Consider the following 18,381-nt stretch of genomic DNA (forward strand, 5'->3'; position numbering starts at 1 on the left):
CTTTTCTATTTGATTCCAACTTTTCTCGCCCTGGGAAGTCCCTGGAGAGGGGCGTGCGGAAGAGGGACCCACGGCCGTCCACGAGGTGTTGGGGGTCCCTGCTCTCGTGCGCGTTTCCCTCCGGCTGGGGCACCGCATGGATGGGGTGTCGATGGGGCGGACGTGGGTTCCCAGTTTGCGAAAAGGTGCACATGGGAAGGGCTGGGGAGGACCTGGTGAGAAGAGGTGGCTGTCCGTCCTTGCGCCTGGGACAGAGGGCGAGCCTCCTGGTCAGGGAGCCGGGGTCATTCCTCCCCTTTCTCTCCGCACTCTGACCCCCAGTCTTCGCTGCTCCTCCCACCCCTTCTGTTTTTCTGCCGCGCGGGGAAGAGAGGTGGCAGGTGCCCCCCAAACCCCCGGAGCTCTGTCCGCTCCTCCCGGGGCGCGGGAAGGCCAGCCCCGCTTAGAAACATCGATGAGAGAGAAACACCAATTAGCTGCCTCATGCACACCCCCTACTGGGGATGCGCCCGCAACCAAGGTACATGCCCTTGACCTGAATTGAACCTGGGGCCCTTCAGTCCACAGGTGGTTCCCACCCGCCTGCGTCCCCAGCAGCAGTCCCAGCCCCGCCCCGCGCCCCTGCCTGCCACCTCTGAGCTGGCAATCCAGGAACTGCCTCACCTGAGCCTCCTGTTTCATGAACTCTTTATGTCAAATAAGTGAAAGATGGTTTAGCTTCAAGTCCAAGTCCAGGCAAGCAGTTCTCACGCCCTCCGCTGAAGGAGAGTGAGACCTGCGCAATTTCCCATTCACCTCAGGGACATAGCTCTCCAAGGGCCCGCTCCCTGGTGGGAAAAGGCAGCAGTTTCTCTCCTCAGCTCCTGACCTGCATTTCCAGTCCTCGGTGTCTTCTCCTCTATCCTTTGTACACTTCGCTTTCTTTCCTTGGCCTCTCTTTCCAGTCCTGTTCAAAACATAAGAATATAACTTCTCTCAACCAAGCAGGAGCCAGGCCACATTCCTCGCTCTTGTTCACAGCCAGTTTACAGGGCTCCCAGCAGATGTAATCTATCTGCTTCCTAGCTGTTGCATTTTTAGAAGCCAGCCCTGACAGAGTCAGTAGGTGCCATGGTGATAGTGACATCCCACCTTGTTTACGAAGAGAAATGCCACCCTCGCTGGCTTTGCCACATGCCTGGCCAGATAGGCTGCCAGAGAGGAGAGCTGTGCTCAGTGCTGGGGAGTGATGGGCAGGACAGCTCCCTGGCAGGCTGGCTTCCCTGGCAGCGTGATAGCGGCATAGCAGCCCATCGCTACTTGATGAATGTCAAAATCTTTTCTTAGGAGAAATACAATGTGTCATGAATCCAGTCACTTCGCAACATAGTCATTTATATTCTAGTTGACATGGGTGATGAGCTTAGTAATTTAATGAAGGCATTATGGTATTTTTAAAATGAGGCAAGGTTCTACTTCAGTGAAATAGCATTGTTCCCCCTCACCTGCAGTTATATTATAAACAGCAGAATTATACATTCGGGGGGGGGGGGGAAGTGGGTGGGAAAAAAGGACTAGATTGATTTTAAGTGATACTTCTAAATTGGGATAAAATCCTATTGTTTGGTGTTTCTGGCCTTTACAAGGTATTCCTTGACTTAGGCAATTAGATGTAAATTTATAAGGCACCAGTTATATTCCTGACCTAATGGAAGCTTGATCTTTCCATCTTTTTCTTCTTTCAGGGTGTCATGGTGGGTATGGGTCAGAAGGATTCCTATGTAGGAGATGAGGCCCAGAGCAAGCGAGGTATCCTGACTCTCAAATATCCCATTGAGCACGGCATCATCACCAACTGGGACGACATGGAGAAGATCTGGCACCACACCTTCTACAATGAGCTCCGTGTGGCCCCAGAAGAGCACCCAACTCTGCTCACCGAGGCTCCGCTAAACCCCAAGGCCAACCGTGAGAAGATGACCCAGATCATGTTTGAGACCTTCAATGTCCCTGCCATGTATGTGGCCATCCAGGCAGTGCTGTCCCTATATGCTTCTGGCCGTACCACAGGTATGTGTGGGCTCTGGGGACAGTCACTGATTAATCACATTCCCAAATCATTGACCTTGCTGTGAATCAGTGTCCCCAGCTGAAAATGAATGATTCCTTCTCCCATACTCCATGAGAAGGTGTCGGTGCTAAAAGAGAAAGGAAACCTCATTCCCCGAGGTTAGTTTCAGAGCCCATGTATTTCTGAGAGCTGAAAGAAACTATGATGTCACATGATGAGGCTCTGTACAATGTACAGTATCAGTCTGGAATGCAACAGTCATTGGTATGTGTTCATACCATCACAGCCTCTGGGCAAACATTACCAAGGAGAACCCACATTCCCCACAGGGTCTGAGTCAAAAGAGATAGAAACACATGTTAGTTCGAGGGGAGGAAAGAAAAACACGCCTGGGTGCTTACATAATGTGCTCAAGGCTGATGAAAGGGATGGTCACTTGAGTGTCCTGGGGAAATTCTTCTGCTACAATATTTAAAAGGCTGGCTTCAGATTTACCATTCATTATGCTCATTTTTATTCTTTGTGTGTAAAGGATCTAATTTCATCTGGATCCATGCCCAGTGCTAGTTTTTCTTGGCCATAATTGGTGTCATCAGGTATTTACCTCCTCCCTGTCTGTTTCCTGTGACAGGCATTGTTCTGGACTCCGGGGATGGCGTCACTCACAATGTCCCCATCTATGAGGGCTACGCTCTGCCCCATGCCATCATGCGTCTGGATCTAGCCGGTCGGGATCTCACTGACTACCTCATGAAGATCCTCACTGAGCGCGGCTATTCCTTTGTCACCACCGGTGAGTGTGTGTTTCATGTGCTACAACATTATCTGCTTTTTTTCCTTCACCGGTGAGTCCATCTACCTCTCACAGTTGGCTTCATTCTCCAGAGCTTGACTGGGGTACCCTTTATTTCTGCAGCTGAACGTGAAATTGTCCGTGACATTAAAGAGAAGCTGTGCTATGTTGCTCTGGATTTTGAGAACGAGATGGCCACCGCTGCTTCTTCGTCCTCTCTGGAGAAGAGCTATGAACTGCCTGATGGCCAAGTCATCACTATTGGCAATGAGCGCTTCCGCTGCCCTGCGCGTCTCTTCCAGCCCTCCTTCATCGGTGAGTTATGGGGTCTAGGGCAGAGGCACAGCTTTTCCCTGCAAATCTTGGGAGGTCCCAGAGTAAAATCTATTATGAGGAAGAAGGATGAATGGGGCCCTTGAATCAAAAGAAATCATAGCTTGGAGTCCCACACAGCTCAGCCTCAGGTTCTGATGGCTCATTAAAGGGGTGGCCATCACTGTTCTGTTCTGTTGTAGTGAAATGACACACACACTTCACCTCAAAAGAAAGGATGAGGCAGAGTAGGACCTGAATAATCCATACCTGCAGGAAAGAGGCGATTACTCAAGGCTGCTGATTCATTCCAATCAGCTTCATTACCAAGTAGCCGGACTTTCCTTTTAAGTTACTCCTTGTTCAATGTAATAGCAGTCACACTCACAGTAATAACTGGAGTGACATTTATATGTCTCCAAACATCTCACCTAAGGAATGATTTACAGGAGGAAGCTTGTGGGGGATCTTATTTTGCTGCATAAATAAAACTTGCATGGATGTAACTTAAATGTGTGTCTTATCCTTTTCCAATACATCGCCATGCATCTGGTGGATACAGCAAGTGTTCGCTTCAAACAGGTGCTAGACACAATTGTTCGTTTCTTGGCAGTCGGTTCTGGGCTAACTGTGAGCACTTTTAGGGACACCTGTTCCACAAATGCCTTCAGTGTATCTTATAAAGGAACACATGTTTCAGAGACAAATGGTGACAGTTTACCAACACAGAGGAGTCCTGTTCTCACCCCTCCACCATGGCCCCTGGCCTAAGTGCACTTCGATTTTTTTTTTAAAACTTGTTCCTAGGTATGGAATCTGCTGGCATTCATGAAACAACTTATAATAGCATCATGAAGTGTGACATTGATATCCGCAAAGACCTGTATGCCAACAATGTCTTATCTGGAGGTACCACGATGTACCCTGGGATTGCTGATCGCATGCAAAAGGAAATCACTGCCCTGGCTCCCAGCACCATGAAGATTAAGGTAAAGAACGCCCGTGCCTGGGGGAGCTGAAGCAGGTCTTGGTATTCCAAGCAGAAGGCGTTCCTAACTCCTTTCTCCTCACACTTAGCTTCCTGCCTACTAAAACCTTCATCTTTTAGCTGCTCTAGCACTTTTTTTTCCTTCTGATCTTTCTAGCATTTTCCCCAAGATAGGAGACTTTAAAAATGCTTTCAAGCTGTGGATAAAAACAGACCTTTGAAGAAGAAAAAACACCCACCTAAATCTTTGAACACATTTTAAAAGTCCCCAACTTTGGGCCTTTTAGCTTGTTGCCACATTATACTTAAGTCCAGAGAAGTAGAAAATTCTATTTTGTAAAGTCTATGATAATAGAAATAATGAAGTAGTGGAAAGTGCGTAAAACTTTACTCAGCCATATTAACGTGTGGAATGAAGCACCTTGCATTACAGTGAGTTAACACCTAATATTTTTTCTGTGAGGCTCCCCAACATGTGGCATGCAATGTTGCTTGGAGCTTCAGAGTTCCCTGGAAGTTTCTGTTTTCTTTCTGCAGATTATTGCTCCCCCTGAGCGCAAGTACTCTGTCTGGATTGGGGGCTCCATCCTGGCCTCCTTGTCCACCTTTCAGCAGATGTGGATTAGCAAGCAAGAGTACGATGAGGCAGGCCCATCCATCGTCCACCGCAAATGCTTCTAAGGTGCCTCCTCTTTTAGTCTACCTTACATTCAGGATGACAGTATTATGCTTCTTGGAGTCTTCCGACCCACCCTCCTTCATCTCTCATCAACCATTGTACAGTTTGTTTACACACGTGCAATTTATTTGTGCTTCTAATATTTATTGCTTTATAAATAAACCAGACCAGGACTTGCAACCTACAAAAGCCTCTTTTACTTCCTTTTGGGGTAGGCTTGGAGTACAGCCAGCGTTCACATATTTTTGACAGTGAGCTCCTCTATTGATGGCTCTGACACCGCGTGCACTGTAATATTACACCACCACAAAGATCATCATGTGGGTTAGTGTGACATTTAGCTGGGAGTTATGACACTAAATTTTTATTTTACACTTTGGTATAGAATCACGAACCTATTTCATACCTGAAAAGATTAGGTTTAGCTTCACATGTGCAAGAAATGGAAGATAAAACAATTCTCTAAGATTGGTTTCCATGAATGATATTGAAAATTATTGCTTAAGCCTATGTTACAGCTGTTTTTATAACTTTGCAGAAGCCACATATACACATTTTGAATGATTATGTATACACACTTTGAATGATTATGAAGTCAGTGTTTATTAGCATACAGTTCATTTTCAAAATTAAGTGAGTTATCAGCTGTTAAAGTGTGTATACATGTTTTGGGGACACCCTATATATTGGCAGTGAGAAAGTCAAAGATTATTTTATATAAATTAGCTTAAATTCTCAATTCTTGGATTCTACTGTTGTCTGCCTGTGGACTGTACATGTTAGCAGTGAGACAGGGAAGCCAGTTGACAGTTAAGCCTGGTGTGATCCATTCAAATGCCCCCTAAACAAGTCAGGACCACCGTGCAGGTTCAAAACAAGCATGAGAAAACAGGTGCCAGAAACTCCTGCCTAATCAGCGACCAACTTGTGGGACAGAGGTCTTCAGTCTCTTCACCTCTTTCAAATCTTGGGATCTTGGGTTGAGTCGAGTTAAGGCTAGGAAGTCCTGAGGGAGGAAGGGGAGCGGAAAACCACAATATTCCTTTTCCTCCATTCAGGGCACTCTGCAATATGGCAGGGGATGTGCTGAGGACAGTACACAAAAGAATAAGCACGCTCTGTCCTTGTGGGGCTCACATACACTCACGTGAACCCCCAATGTGTGTGACTTCAAGGAGGCAGACATGGGTCTGGGTCTTGAAGAATGGTCAAGCACTAGAGAGGTGAGATGAGCAAGGAGGAAATCTCAGCAGAAGGAAATGGGGCAGGAGCCAGCACACAAGGAAGGAAGCCAGTGTATAGGTAGGTTGGTGAGAGCTGATGAACTTTGAGGAAATCAGTTTGGATAGACTACAACTTCATTGAGATGCTTTATTTTTTTTCATTTTCAAATTAATTGTTAATGGCCTTTTAGAGAAACTGGTACAATATTAAACAGTTTGTTTTTTGAAGTCCCCAGACAAAAACCCAGATTTTCTGACACTCAATCTAATGGTGCATCTAAAACCATTTTCAGTCATAAAACTTTAGTAAAGTTTACAACTAAACTTACAAATATAATCATGTAGATGTAAAACTTTAGTCATGGCCTATCAAGAGTAACTCAATTCTATTACACACCCTTTGGGAGTCTGGGTTGAAAATTTGGGGTATTTTAGGTTCATCAGACACATCCTTAATAAGCTGCCACTGTCATCATTCAAGGTTTAATGTGTCGTTATCTTATTTATTTAAAAAAAATCTCTTTTTTAAAAAAATTATTGGGGAGAGAGAGAGAGAGAGAGAGAGAGAGAGAGAGAGAGAGAGAAAGGAAAGGAGAAAGAGCCAGAAATATTGATTTGTTATTGTATTTATTTATGCATGCGTTGGTTGCTTCCTGTTCATGCCCTGAACAGGGACCAAACCCTCAATCTTCGTGTATTGGAATGATGCTCCAACAAACTGAGCTACCTGGCCTGGGCTAAAAGATATCTCTTCATTCCTGACTTTAGACCAAGCAAGATAGTAGGTCCAGGGGACATAAAGAGGGATCAGGGCACACTTTCTGTGCTTAACAACCTCAGAATTTAGAGCTCCATACTTAGCATAGCTGAGTGGAAGTTTTCCTCTGCATTAGGGTTATATGATAAATAAATGTGGTGGCATTTTCTATAGATAAGATATAAAGTTTATCATAGATTTTACTTTTGTCCCCCTCAGTTGTAACCTGTAGCACAGATAAATTGGCTTACAAGCTAGATTTAAGCCAGAGACATGGATTTGGGGCAAATATAGGGAGAAATGATTTCGCCAGTATCTATGCCTTTATTTTTCATCTCTCAAGTTGAATACAGTAAGTATTATGAATTTAACCTCTAAATATAGTATTAATACTTCAAGTTTAGACAACTGGCTGGGGTATCGCCTATGGTTCTTTCTTTGTATAAATGGAAAGGGAATGGGTATAATCATTCCTACTTAAAAGTAGAAGTTTTTCAGAATCAGCTTTCAGAAGTGATAACCATGCAGATTCTTGTTGAATTCCAAAGTTTTCTCATCTCAGCTAATGATGGGGTGTAAGATATTAGAACAGCTGAGTCTTCTAATAATTGTGCTTAAGGATGGTACTAAGGTGACAGAGTTTTTCTTAAGACCACCTCCACATGTGTAAAATAATAGAGATGTCTACAGTGAGTATGTTTGCAGTTAAGATACAATGTAATATATATATATATATATATATATATATATATATATATGTATATATAAAATGATATTTCTTCTCAACTTATAATGAAAGGAGTGTTTTTGTTCATTTCTAACACATCAAAACACCTTTGTCACTTTTTTCAACAATTGTCACTTCTTCACAATGGTTGTTATATAGATGTGTTTAAATAATCAAGAGAGTAGAGTTAGAGAGAAAAAGAAAATTGCAAAGAAAATGGAATATTTAAAAGGGTAGACTTCATTTACTAACCCAGGCCCTAAAACAATGTCACTGGGGCTCCACCTTTCTCTTCATTTCTTCTATGGGATCAGTTATAGACTGAATTATATCCCCCCACATTCATGTGCTGACACCCTAACTCCCCGATGTGACTGTTTTTGGAACAGGGCCTTTAAGGGGGTAATTAAGGCTAAATGATGTCAGAAGTTGGCCCTAATCAGATAAAACAGGTGTCCTCATTGAAGAGGAAGAGACCCCAGGATTGGGCATGTACAGGGGAAAGGACAGGTAAACACAAAGCAGGAAGTAGCCATCTACAAGCCAGGCAGAGAGGGCTCCCCAGAAACCAATGCTGCTGGCACCTTGGTCTTTGACTTCTATGCTCCAGAACTGTGAGAAAATGCATTTCTATTGTTTAAGCCACCCAGTCCATGCTATTATGTTATGGTAGCCCAAACAGACTAACAGAGGATTTTCCCACATGTTGGACATCATGGCCCAAGATTCACAACCTACCAACTAACTTATCAGCCTCTGTATCAAAAGAGTGTCTTCCCATATAGTTCTGTCAGAAATTCCAGGGAAGTCTCAGTCTGGCCAGACTTGAGGACTGAGACATATTTTCCCTGCATAGAGAACCATCAATATCATTGAGTGGGAGAGGGCTAATTCTCCAAAGGAAGGGAACAAACTGACATGCACACCATACCCAAGGAGCTAGAGCCGGAGATTAGGGTAGTTAGCAGGGAGACCAATTGTTGAAGGGCTCCAACTTCCAGTTCAGGAGTTTTGTTTGATTTAGCAGGTCCTGAGAAGGACTTGAGAAGAACAATGATTTCACTCAAACAAAACTAGGAGGCAAGAATAAGAATATTTGGATGGTGATACGTGTGATTGATCAATTTTTTTCTAGACTATAGTGTAACCCAGGGGCTCGGGAACCCAGTGCTCTCTGTATGACCAATTTATCCATGTATTTAAAAGGAAATAATAAGTTAGAATTAAAATGATATAGATACTACAAATATTTCCTAGTAAATGATAGGTAGGGAAGAAAATTTTAGTCTTTTAGGCCGAAAACAGCAAAGGTTGTCTATATTTATCCTAGGGTCTTCCAGGCTCATTATAGAAGGAAACTCTCCAGCAGAGTTTGGCTGTTGCTATGGCAACCAAACTCACATTAAAAGAGATGCAGGAAAAAAGCTCTGAGGGAGACTGCAAAAGTATGCCTTTGGTCACTGGCAAATCTGATGCTAGAAGATGTTTCTTGCAGTTCACTCATCCGCTCTGTGTGCAATAGATGTAAGAAGGGCTGACTAGGAGGATAAAGAGCTTCAGAGCAAGTACAGATCTCTGAATCCTTAGGGCTCCGGGTCCTCTCCCCTGTGTGGGAAGGGAGCCAAGTTAGGTGAGAATTAAGCAGGAGTGGTCTGCATGTTCCTCCGCAGTGTTGTTTGCTTATTGCTCTACCATGGGAATCAGGGTTGGAGAGGAGAGACAGAAAGAAAACAAACCCAAGGGAAGGTTGCAGTAAAGCTGAATTAAAAAGTGGCATTAATAGTAAATGAGAAATGGACTCTAGAGTCACAGGTAAGCAAGCAGTTGGGTGAACAGGTTTAGTGCTTAACACAGAAAGATGACTTGAAGAACTTTGGAAAGACTACTGGGCAGTGACAGGGTAGGTGTCATGTAGGGTATGATAGAGCAGACATCATGAAGGGAATTTAAAAGCAAATCTGGAAAAAAAAAAGAAAAAAGTAAAAGCAAACTTGCTTTAGGCAAAGTAGTAAATTTCCCCCAAGAAATCTTTAACACTAGACTTCTTTGGACTTCTTTCAGTGTCTTCTACCCAGTGTGGGCTACCCAGAACATTCTCCCTACCTCCCCTATTGTAACTACACTTAGCTGCACTTTACTTGTATTCCTAAAGAGCTTACTGACATTAATTCTGAGACCTGAAGAATGGAAAAGCAGACAGTGGAAATAATACCTGCAAAGACTCAGAGGTAGGAGAGTCCTTCGGGTTCAAAGAAGTGAGAAGAGCCAAGTGGATGGAGAGCGATGAGGGGCTGAGGAGGAGAAGAGTAAGTGACCCCAGAGAACACCTATCCTATGGGACCTATAGACTGTGATAACAAGTTTGAATAATATTGTGTGACAGAATTACGATAAAGGGCTTTAAGCATGAAAATATAAAACATATATTTTAAATGCTCATTCTAGGTGCTACATGGGGACTGGATTGAAAAAGCAAAAGTGGAGGCTAGTAAACCATGCAAGGCTCTTACACAGGTGCAGGTGGGAGACACTGGGGCTTGGACCTGAAGGAAGCCATGGAGATGGACAGAAGTGTGGACAAAGTTGAGATGGGTTCTATAAGCTGCAGTGGCAGGATGTGCTGGGGGGTTGGGTAGGGGCAGACAAGGAGAGGGCTGCTGGCTTGAGTGGGCTATGTGTTTTCAAGGAAATTCAGATTTCAAGATGATTCAAACACATCTCCAGTCCTACATTGGAAAGAAGGCATCATCCAAAAAAGGGGTTTTGCTTTTGGTCTTGAAAAGTGTTAAGGGTTTTCTGGGAGAAACAGAGGTATGGAATTAGCAGAGGGTAATTTAGGGGACAGGAAGGTTGTGGGGAGACCTGACTAGAGCAGGGGGTATGTATTGGGATGAAGCAATGAAGCCAATTGGGATTTGGTAGGGCTAGAGCAGTGATGGCGAACCTATGACACGCATGTCAGAGGTGACACGCAATTTCATTTTTTTTGGTTGATTTTTCTTTGTTAAATGGCATTTAAATATATAAAATAAATGTCAAAAATATAAGTCTTTGTTTTTTACTATGGTTGCAAATATCAAAAAAATTCTATATGTGACACGACACCAGGGTTAAGTTAGGGTTTTTCAAAATGCTGACACACCGAGCTCAAAAGGTTCGCCATCACTGGAGTGTGGGCTTTGGAAACACAGGTGTGCTGTGTTGGTGCTTATAAAACACATAATAGACAATAGAACTGCCCTTCGAAATTACTGTGAGGATTAAATGGGATAAAGTAGATCTTATGCTCAGGCCTTAACACATAGTAGGACTTTAATTAATGTCCTATAATCATTGTTATTAATATTCTTATATATGTATAATATACAATACACAATCATACATTGCATGCACACACACGGTGTGTGTGTGTGTGTGTGTGTGTGTGTGTGTGTGTGTGTGTGTTTTGTGGAGTGTGTGTGTGTTTTGTGGAAGAACTGAAAGACAAGGGTGGAAATTTGGATTTGATATGAGAGAATATGTGTTTTTTGCTGATGACATTTCCAGAGCAGAGAAGTGGTCCATTGAATGATATTTAAAGTAGGTAAATTCTGGCATTTGGGTCCAGAACGGTCTAGTGAGCAGCGATCCTCACTGAAAGACTCAGTAGTCCAAGAGCAACAACAGAATTTAGGGAGCACATCACATACTCCACAGGCCAAGAATGTAGAGCGAGGTCCTCCTTCTTCATCTGCCAAAGGAGAGAGTGACTTCAATAGATGCATGAATTAAGAAAAAGTATGACTCCATGATAGAGGGTTTAAAGATTTTAATTAATAATCATTATGGCCTTACATTACAGAGCGTTTTCAAACATCTAAATTGGCTTCCTGAATTCTCAGTGTAGGAAGCACTTTTCATGTCACTTTGAGCCTCCTCTCTAGTTGAAGGAACCTATTTTAAAGCTGTTTAAATCTTACAGTAAAGGGTAGCCATACTCTCTTTTATACCCATAACCCTAGACCACATGCGGCTCTTTGGCCCCTTGAGTGTGGCTCTTCCTAAGCCTTAGGAGTACCCTAATTAAGTTAATAACAATGTACCTACCTATATAGTTTAAGTTTAAAAAATTTGGGTCTCAAAAAAAATTTCAATCGTTTTACTGTTGATATTTGGCTCTGTTAACTAATGAGTTTGCCGACCACTGCTCTAGAGTGTCAATTCCATTGGGTTATAATAACTGGTTTGATTTTAATACATAAGGGGGAGCTCCATCACTGAAATATAATATGAGGATTCTAGTTTTTAACAAGAAAACCATAGGTTAGTAGGGGTGAGGGATTCAGTAGGAAGAACTTGATGAGTGCTTACTTTAAATATAAATCTTAAGAGGGAAGATACAAAAAATATAATACTAGGGGCCCAGTGCACAAATTTGTACACCTTGAAAGGAACTGTGGGCAGTGAGGCTGTGTGGGCACAGAGGTGGGTTTTGGCCCATCCTCCATGCACCCAAATGGGCCCTCCCGCCACGACCTCCCAGTCCCCTGTCTGCCAGCAGACCCACTCCCACTGCCGCTGCTGCTTCCATGTGCTGGTGGCATAGAGTGATTGGGGCTGGCACCAGCAGTGGCTGCGAATGGCAGCTGCTGCTCCGATTGCCCTTCAGGAGCAGAGGGAGATGGAGAAGTCCTGAGGGTGATTGGGGCCTGCAGCTGCCACTTGCACCCACTGGCGCCAAGCAGGTGCGAGGACCAGGCCAGATTGCGTTGTGCGGGAGCAAAGAATTTCCAGTAACCACCAGAGGCTCACCTCAAAGACAGCGACTCATGCCCTGCCTTGGTCTGGCGCCCCTGCTCACCTGCTCCACCATCCTGCTGCGGCCGATGCCCACCATGTTCTGCACTCTGCTGCCTACTGCTGATGCCCACCGTGTTCTGCGCTAACCCCTGTTGGTCAGTGCACGTCATAATGACCGATTGTTTAGTTGTTCAGTTGTTCCACCAGTTCCTCTATTTGCATATTAGGGTTTTATATATATAGATATCCACAATCTAAGAGAATTAAGCATGATCTAAGGCAGTGGTTCTCAACCTTCTGGCTTTTTAAATACAGTTCCTCATGTTGTGACCCAACCATAAAATTATTTTCGTTGCTACTTCATAACTGTAACGTTGCTACTGTTATGAATCGTAATGTAAATATCTGATATGCAGGATGGTCTTAGCCAACCCCCATGAAAGGGTCGTTTGACTGCCAAAGAGGTCGCGACCCACAGGTTGAGAACCGCTGATCTAAGGGAGCAAAAATCTGCCACATATGCACATGTTGAATGGAAGCCTCTATCAGCCCAGTTCCCCACAAGATTAGATTGGGTAGGGCCCCTGCAGACATGAAGCATGAATGAGAAATAAACTGTCGTTATGTCAACCACTGCGATGGTGCTTGCTGCCACTGCATTACCTCGCTTATTCTGGCTGTCATTGTAAGCTTTGGACACTCACTTCCACAGGATTTCACTTTGTTTTAGGGCTCTGAGATGATGTTATGTCAGCTGAATAACACATTTAAAATAATAAATGTAATCGGGACTGTTTTGACTGTTTTTCAGGGTGTCCAATGTGCTGTTTTGTCAGAAACAAAAATCTATTATTGGGTAATTTTATTCCACTTTTTGAGTGTGGGGGAGATTTGTTTTTCTTGGACATATGAATGAAACAGAAAACCTATATGAAGTTACTCCAGTTACATCTTGTTGGTACAACATGTGAGTAGGATGCTAAGAAAGTAAAAATGAAGGATTTTATCCAGGATATTTTGCGTTAGTCTGCGTCCAAAGTTTGCACCCAAATCTGTGTCATTGTACAATTATGTCACCTTATTTATTTAAAAATAAAGCTTTAAGATATACTTCACATACCATACAATTCACACATGTAGAGTGTACAATTGAACTGTGTGTGTGTGTGTGTGTGTGTTTTAGTATATTCACAGATTAAGTGCCATCATCACCACAGTCAATTTTAGAACACTTTATCACCTTAAAAAGAAACCTCATACCCTTTAGCACTTAATAATCTATATTGTCATCTAAAAGGACTTTGGGGGGATCATCTGGTTGCATATGCCTTCTCTTCAGAGAAGAACGAAATTATGACTTTTGTCTTAATAAAGTCCTCTTTTGCAAGAAAAATAAGGAAAATGATCAGGGCCTTTGCTCATGTGATTCCTTCTGCACAGGCCTCTTTCTTCTCATGTTGAGAAGCTTATTTGCACAGAGAAGCCTCCTTGAGACCTCATTTAAGTTAAACTCCTCCTTTGCCTCTACTCTTGGTTCCTTTTCTCCACATCACATATATTATTTTTTGCTTTAACTTAACATTATTCAGGTGCAATTTACATACAATAAAACATGCTCATTTTAAGTACGTAATTCAATGGTTTTGACAAATGTAACTACACTGCCAATGAAAATATAGCACATTTCATAACCCCCAAAATTCCTTCCTGCTCTTCCAGATTTAATCTTCTCCACTTCCACCCCAGCGCACTCTTTCTGTCACTATAGATTATTTTGGTCTGTTATGTAATTTCATGCTAATCATAATTCAAATTATTTGTGTGCTTATTTTCTTCTTTCTGTATCTATTACTAGACTTTTATTAAACCACTAGAGGCCCGGTGCATGAAATTCACTGGGGGGGGCGTGTCCCTCAGTCCAGCCTACACCCTCTCACAATCTGGGACCCCTCGGGTAGGGTCCCTAGGCCTAGCTGGCCATAAGGGTCTATGGGGGCTTTCCTTCCCCTGGCTGCCGGCAGCTGGCCCTACCCCTGCCGCTGGCCAGCTGTGCGGTGCTGTCCCCACTCCCCCGCCACCAGTTGCCTCCCTTTGCAGGTGACAGGTGTGGAGTGCCATCACTTGGCTGGCCTGGGTGTCCTTCTGCGGGCCTATGGATGGAGGAAACCATAATAAGGGTCACATCCCTTTGCCTGTGGGCAAAATGTGCTATCATTTTGAACGAATGGGTAAAAATAGTCTCATTGACTTATTAATGTTTTGTAACTTTCAACTTCGCAGATAAAGACATTTCTCAGGGCAAATCCGTGCCCTTGATAACAGGACATGAGATCAAGTCAAGCCATGTCTCCACTTCTAAAAACACTCGAGATTTGTGATCTACTAGCACTGTCATAGCAACTCCGCTACTATTTGACAAAATATTTCTATTGCCATAATATAATCAAACCTTAAATCGCACACCTGTGAACTGGCATCCCTCAGTCATGCTCAGGGAGGACGCTGTCGCCTTGGATGCTGAGCTGGGGTACAGAGACCCTTCCCCAGCTTTTCCTTGCTCCCTTTGCACGCCTTCATTTCCGGTTTTTCGGTGTCTGCATCCCCGTTCAGCCAAATTTCTAAATCTCTTTGCCTCTCAACTATCTAGGACACATGAGAATTAACCTACTCATGTAGATTACAGGACCCCAGCCATTATTAACCTTAATATTGAAAGAATACGGCTTTTTCGGTAGGAGACGCAGAAATGCCCTTCCACTTGGCACCAATAGCAACATTTGCACCAGCTGAGGAAACATGCGTTTTAGGAAGTTCAGGCAATGCAAATGCTTGCTTACAGTCAGTGAAAAGTTCACATTTATGATATTGCCGAATTTGTGGGCCCCTTTGAAACCATTGTATAATTGCATCCCTGAGGTTATTTTATAGCAGATCAAGGTACGGTCTCTTCTGTATTTTTATAATGCCCTTTGAATTATTGATTCGGTCCTGATATTCTCACCTGCCTTCCCAGTGGGTACCTGGTTGCTATTTGTCGAAGAACTGAACAGTTCAAATTTCATTCTTAAATACTGAACTCAAATGTACACTACAACTCCTCTTTTTCAGATGTCAGGCTCTCTGCTTGTCCCCTGTTTGCAGGGCCAACCTTTGCTTTAATGGGATTGAAGTGCTGAGTGAGCCTTGGCCATGGCCTCACCCCTCTTCTTTTAAAGATGTTGCTCTTGTTGATGACACTGAATTTGGGAGGATAGTCACCATTTTGGGGAAGGGAGGGAGGAAAGAGAATGGGGTATAAATTCATAACCCAGCAAGTTAAAGAAATGCCTGAGGATTGGCTTGAACCTCGGGGGAGGCAGAAACAGGAGGCAGGTGGGGGAGGAGCTGCTCAGAGCAGACAGGCCCTGACCTTTGGCTGGCAGTAGTTTCTAGAGGCAAATGAACCTGTGTAAGAAAAGCTGGGCACCTGGGACACGTGTGCAGAACTGGTAACGTGTGAGCCTCTCTCATTTTGCTCAGCCCTGATGACACCCTCTTGCCAGATGGGGGTCACACTTTTCCAAGGAGGCTGGGAAGATCTCCATGGCTTTTCTCCTCCATTCCTCCTGAAACAGTCACCAATCTTCTCTTGACCCAAGCCAACAGGCAAATATTCAACTGCCCAGAATCATTTGACACTGTTGATAAGTGTGCTTTTCAATCTGTTGGTCATGGGCCATTAAATGAGTCTTAAAATCAGTTGAGTAGATTCTAAGCAGCATTAAAAAAAAGAAATCAAGCAGGGCAAAGAATAGACTATCTTAGAATATATAGTGAGGATGAATGATATGTTGTGGAACTCTGTTTCAGCCCATGCATGTGTATACCAGGTTGCAACATAAAATGTTTTTGGTGAGAAAAGTTTGAAAATCACTGTTTGCAACAATCAATTTTCAGATATCCCCTTAAAAACTTTTGATTGGGAATAATACCAAATGCACATAAAAGTAGTGACAGTCGTCGTATCCTTATCTAGTTTCCAAATTGTCTTTTGTAGATGTTACAATCCTATTCATTTCCTTCAGTAATTTATTTTTATTTATATTTGCTCCATCTTAGCAAATACAGGGGAGGTTTCAGTGAAAATTGAAGTAATATTCCTGATGGTACAAGTTGTGAACGTTTTAGGTCGGCTGGGAGCCTTCGGAGAGGCCTCAGAGAACCACTGGAAAAAAAAGATGTTTGGAGAGAGAAGTGAGGCAAACCTCACAGAGGCTGCGTGCACTGCCTCTCTGCCTTTGGGGGAAGGTAGTCAGGTCTGTCATCTGGTTTATTTCAGAAGTTTCCCTCCCCAACTCCCCTTTACCCCATCCTCCTTGGAGGACACCTGTTGAACCCCTTTGTTTTACAATTGAGGAAAGGGAGCTCTAGGGGTGTGAACTGCATTACCCAAGGGAGTTTCTCATTGAGTGCTATCACTTAGAGTCCCCATGTGATGCCAGGAGCCTCTCAATGGCTTTCTGAGGCTTTAAAGATAAAAATCAAGTCCATTTTGTGGTCTACAAGACCTAAATGGTCTGGCCCTGTCTCCCTGTTCATTCCCATCTCTCTCCCCCATTCTCTAGCGATGGCCCTCTCGCCAGGCACTTGCTGGCCTCTGCATGTAAGTGCTTCCTTTCTCCTGACTCCTGCACTCCCCACACCTTTCCTGAACTCATCGCAGTTATAATTTATGTTTTTGTGAATGACTCTTTGATTAATATCTGACTTCCCTTCAGACAGTTCTGTGAAGACAGGAACCTTCTCTGTTTCTGCTCATCATGTCATCTTCAACACTTAACACCAGGCCTGCCATTCAGAAAATGTTAAAAATACTTCAGATACAATGAAAATGTCTTTGTACTCCTCCTCAACTCCCGACTTTGTTTTTCTTCCACTCTCCTGAAATTGGTGCCTATTTTTAAACCATGGGTCTGTGTTTTTTATACGTTTACTGAATATCCACATATCTACTAAATATCCATGTAGAAAATACAGGCTATTGTTTCCTCTGTATAACATTTATACAAATGAGTTATATTCTACTTATCCTCCAGCAGGCTGCTTTTTTCATTTTTTCCATTCAACATTTGGTTTTTGGGATCTCTTTTATATATATCCCCTTAAAAACTTTTTATTGGGAATAATATCAAATGCACATAAAAGTAGTGACAATCATGGGCCATTATATATATATAGTATTCATTTTAACTATGTACTAGATAGTGTGCCATCAAATGAATAAATCCCATTTTGATACTTCTGTCATTGAATTTTGTGATTTTTATTTACTATGCGTTTTCTTTTGTTTGTTTTGTTTCCTTTTCTTCTTTTACTGACAATTGTGGATTGAATTGTGGTGTCCTCCCAAAATTCATCTGTTGAAGCCCTAATCTCCAATATATTTGGAGATGAGACCTTTGGGTCATTACAATTAGGTGAGGTCATGAGAATTGGGCCCTCATGATGGGATTAGTGCACTTATAAGAAGAGACACCAGAGAGCTCGCTTTCTCTGTCTCTTCTTCATGTGAGGCTACAACAACAAGGTAGCTGACTGAAATTAAGAAAGGGAGCATTCACTAGGAACTGAATTGGCTGGCATCTTGATGGTGGACTTCTAAGAATTGTTAGAATATAAATTTTTGTTGGTTAAGCCATCTGGCCTACGGTATTTTGTATGGCAGCTTGAGCAGACTAAGACACTGACTTCTACCAAATTGATGTCTTTGCTACTAGGTTTTTCTCTAGGAGGTTTTTTTCCTCTCCTAGCCTGAAAGTTTTACATTCCATTTTTATTCTTTTTGTGTTTTCTCCTAAGCATTTAATATACAGTTAACGCAACACAATCTAAAGTTAATTTCTATGCCCCTCCTGTTACATTTGTCTTGGTTAAACGCCACTCACCCACATTAAGTATTTATAGTATTCACTTTTGTAAACAAGACTACTTTTTAAAATAATTTTTCCTCATATTTCAATAAATCACTCTGGGTTTAATTTCTTTCTTGATTGATAGTTCTTTGAAATGCTTTCAGCAAAATTCTATGAGAGGA

The 18,381-nt window shown here is 42.8% G+C and overlaps 1 protein-coding gene across 1 annotated transcript; it reads left to right on the plus strand.

Moving 5' to 3' along the window:
* The first annotated feature begins 1,699 nt into the window (after nt 1-1,699).
* ACTC1 (actin, alpha, cardiac muscle 1) lies at nt 1,700-5,006 on the plus strand. The gene is made up of 5 exons (XM_006778114.2): nt 1,700-2,049; nt 2,682-2,843; nt 2,967-3,158; nt 3,963-4,144; nt 4,681-5,006. The coding sequence occupies exons 1-5, from the start codon at nt 1,731-1,733 to the stop codon at nt 4,822-4,824; spliced, it is 999 nt and encodes a 332-aa protein (XP_006778177.1). The 5' UTR covers nt 1,700-1,730; the 3' UTR covers nt 4,825-5,006.
* The last annotated feature ends 13,375 nt before the right edge of the window (nt 5,007-18,381 follow it).

This window comes from Myotis davidii, unplaced genomic scaffold (assembly GCF_000327345.1).
Source record: "Myotis davidii unplaced genomic scaffold, ASM32734v1 scaffold46, whole genome shotgun sequence".
NCBI classification, from domain to species: Eukaryota; Metazoa; Chordata; class Mammalia; order Chiroptera; family Vespertilionidae; genus Myotis; species Myotis davidii.

Excerpts from the sequence above, each read along its gene's own strand:
- ACTC1 (XM_006778114.2), top strand. The coding sequence starts at position 1,731 with ATGGTGGGTATGGGTCAGAAGGATTCCTATGTAGGAGATGAGGCCCAG. Across the intron at positions 3,159-3,962 it reads CTTCCAGCCCTCCTTCATCG|GTATGGAATCTGCTGGCATT; the intron begins GTGAGTTATGGG and ends ACTTGTTCCTAG. Across the intron at positions 4,145-4,680 it reads CCAGCACCATGAAGATTAAG|ATTATTGCTCCCCCTGAGCG; the intron begins GTAAAGAACGCC and ends TTCTTTCTGCAG.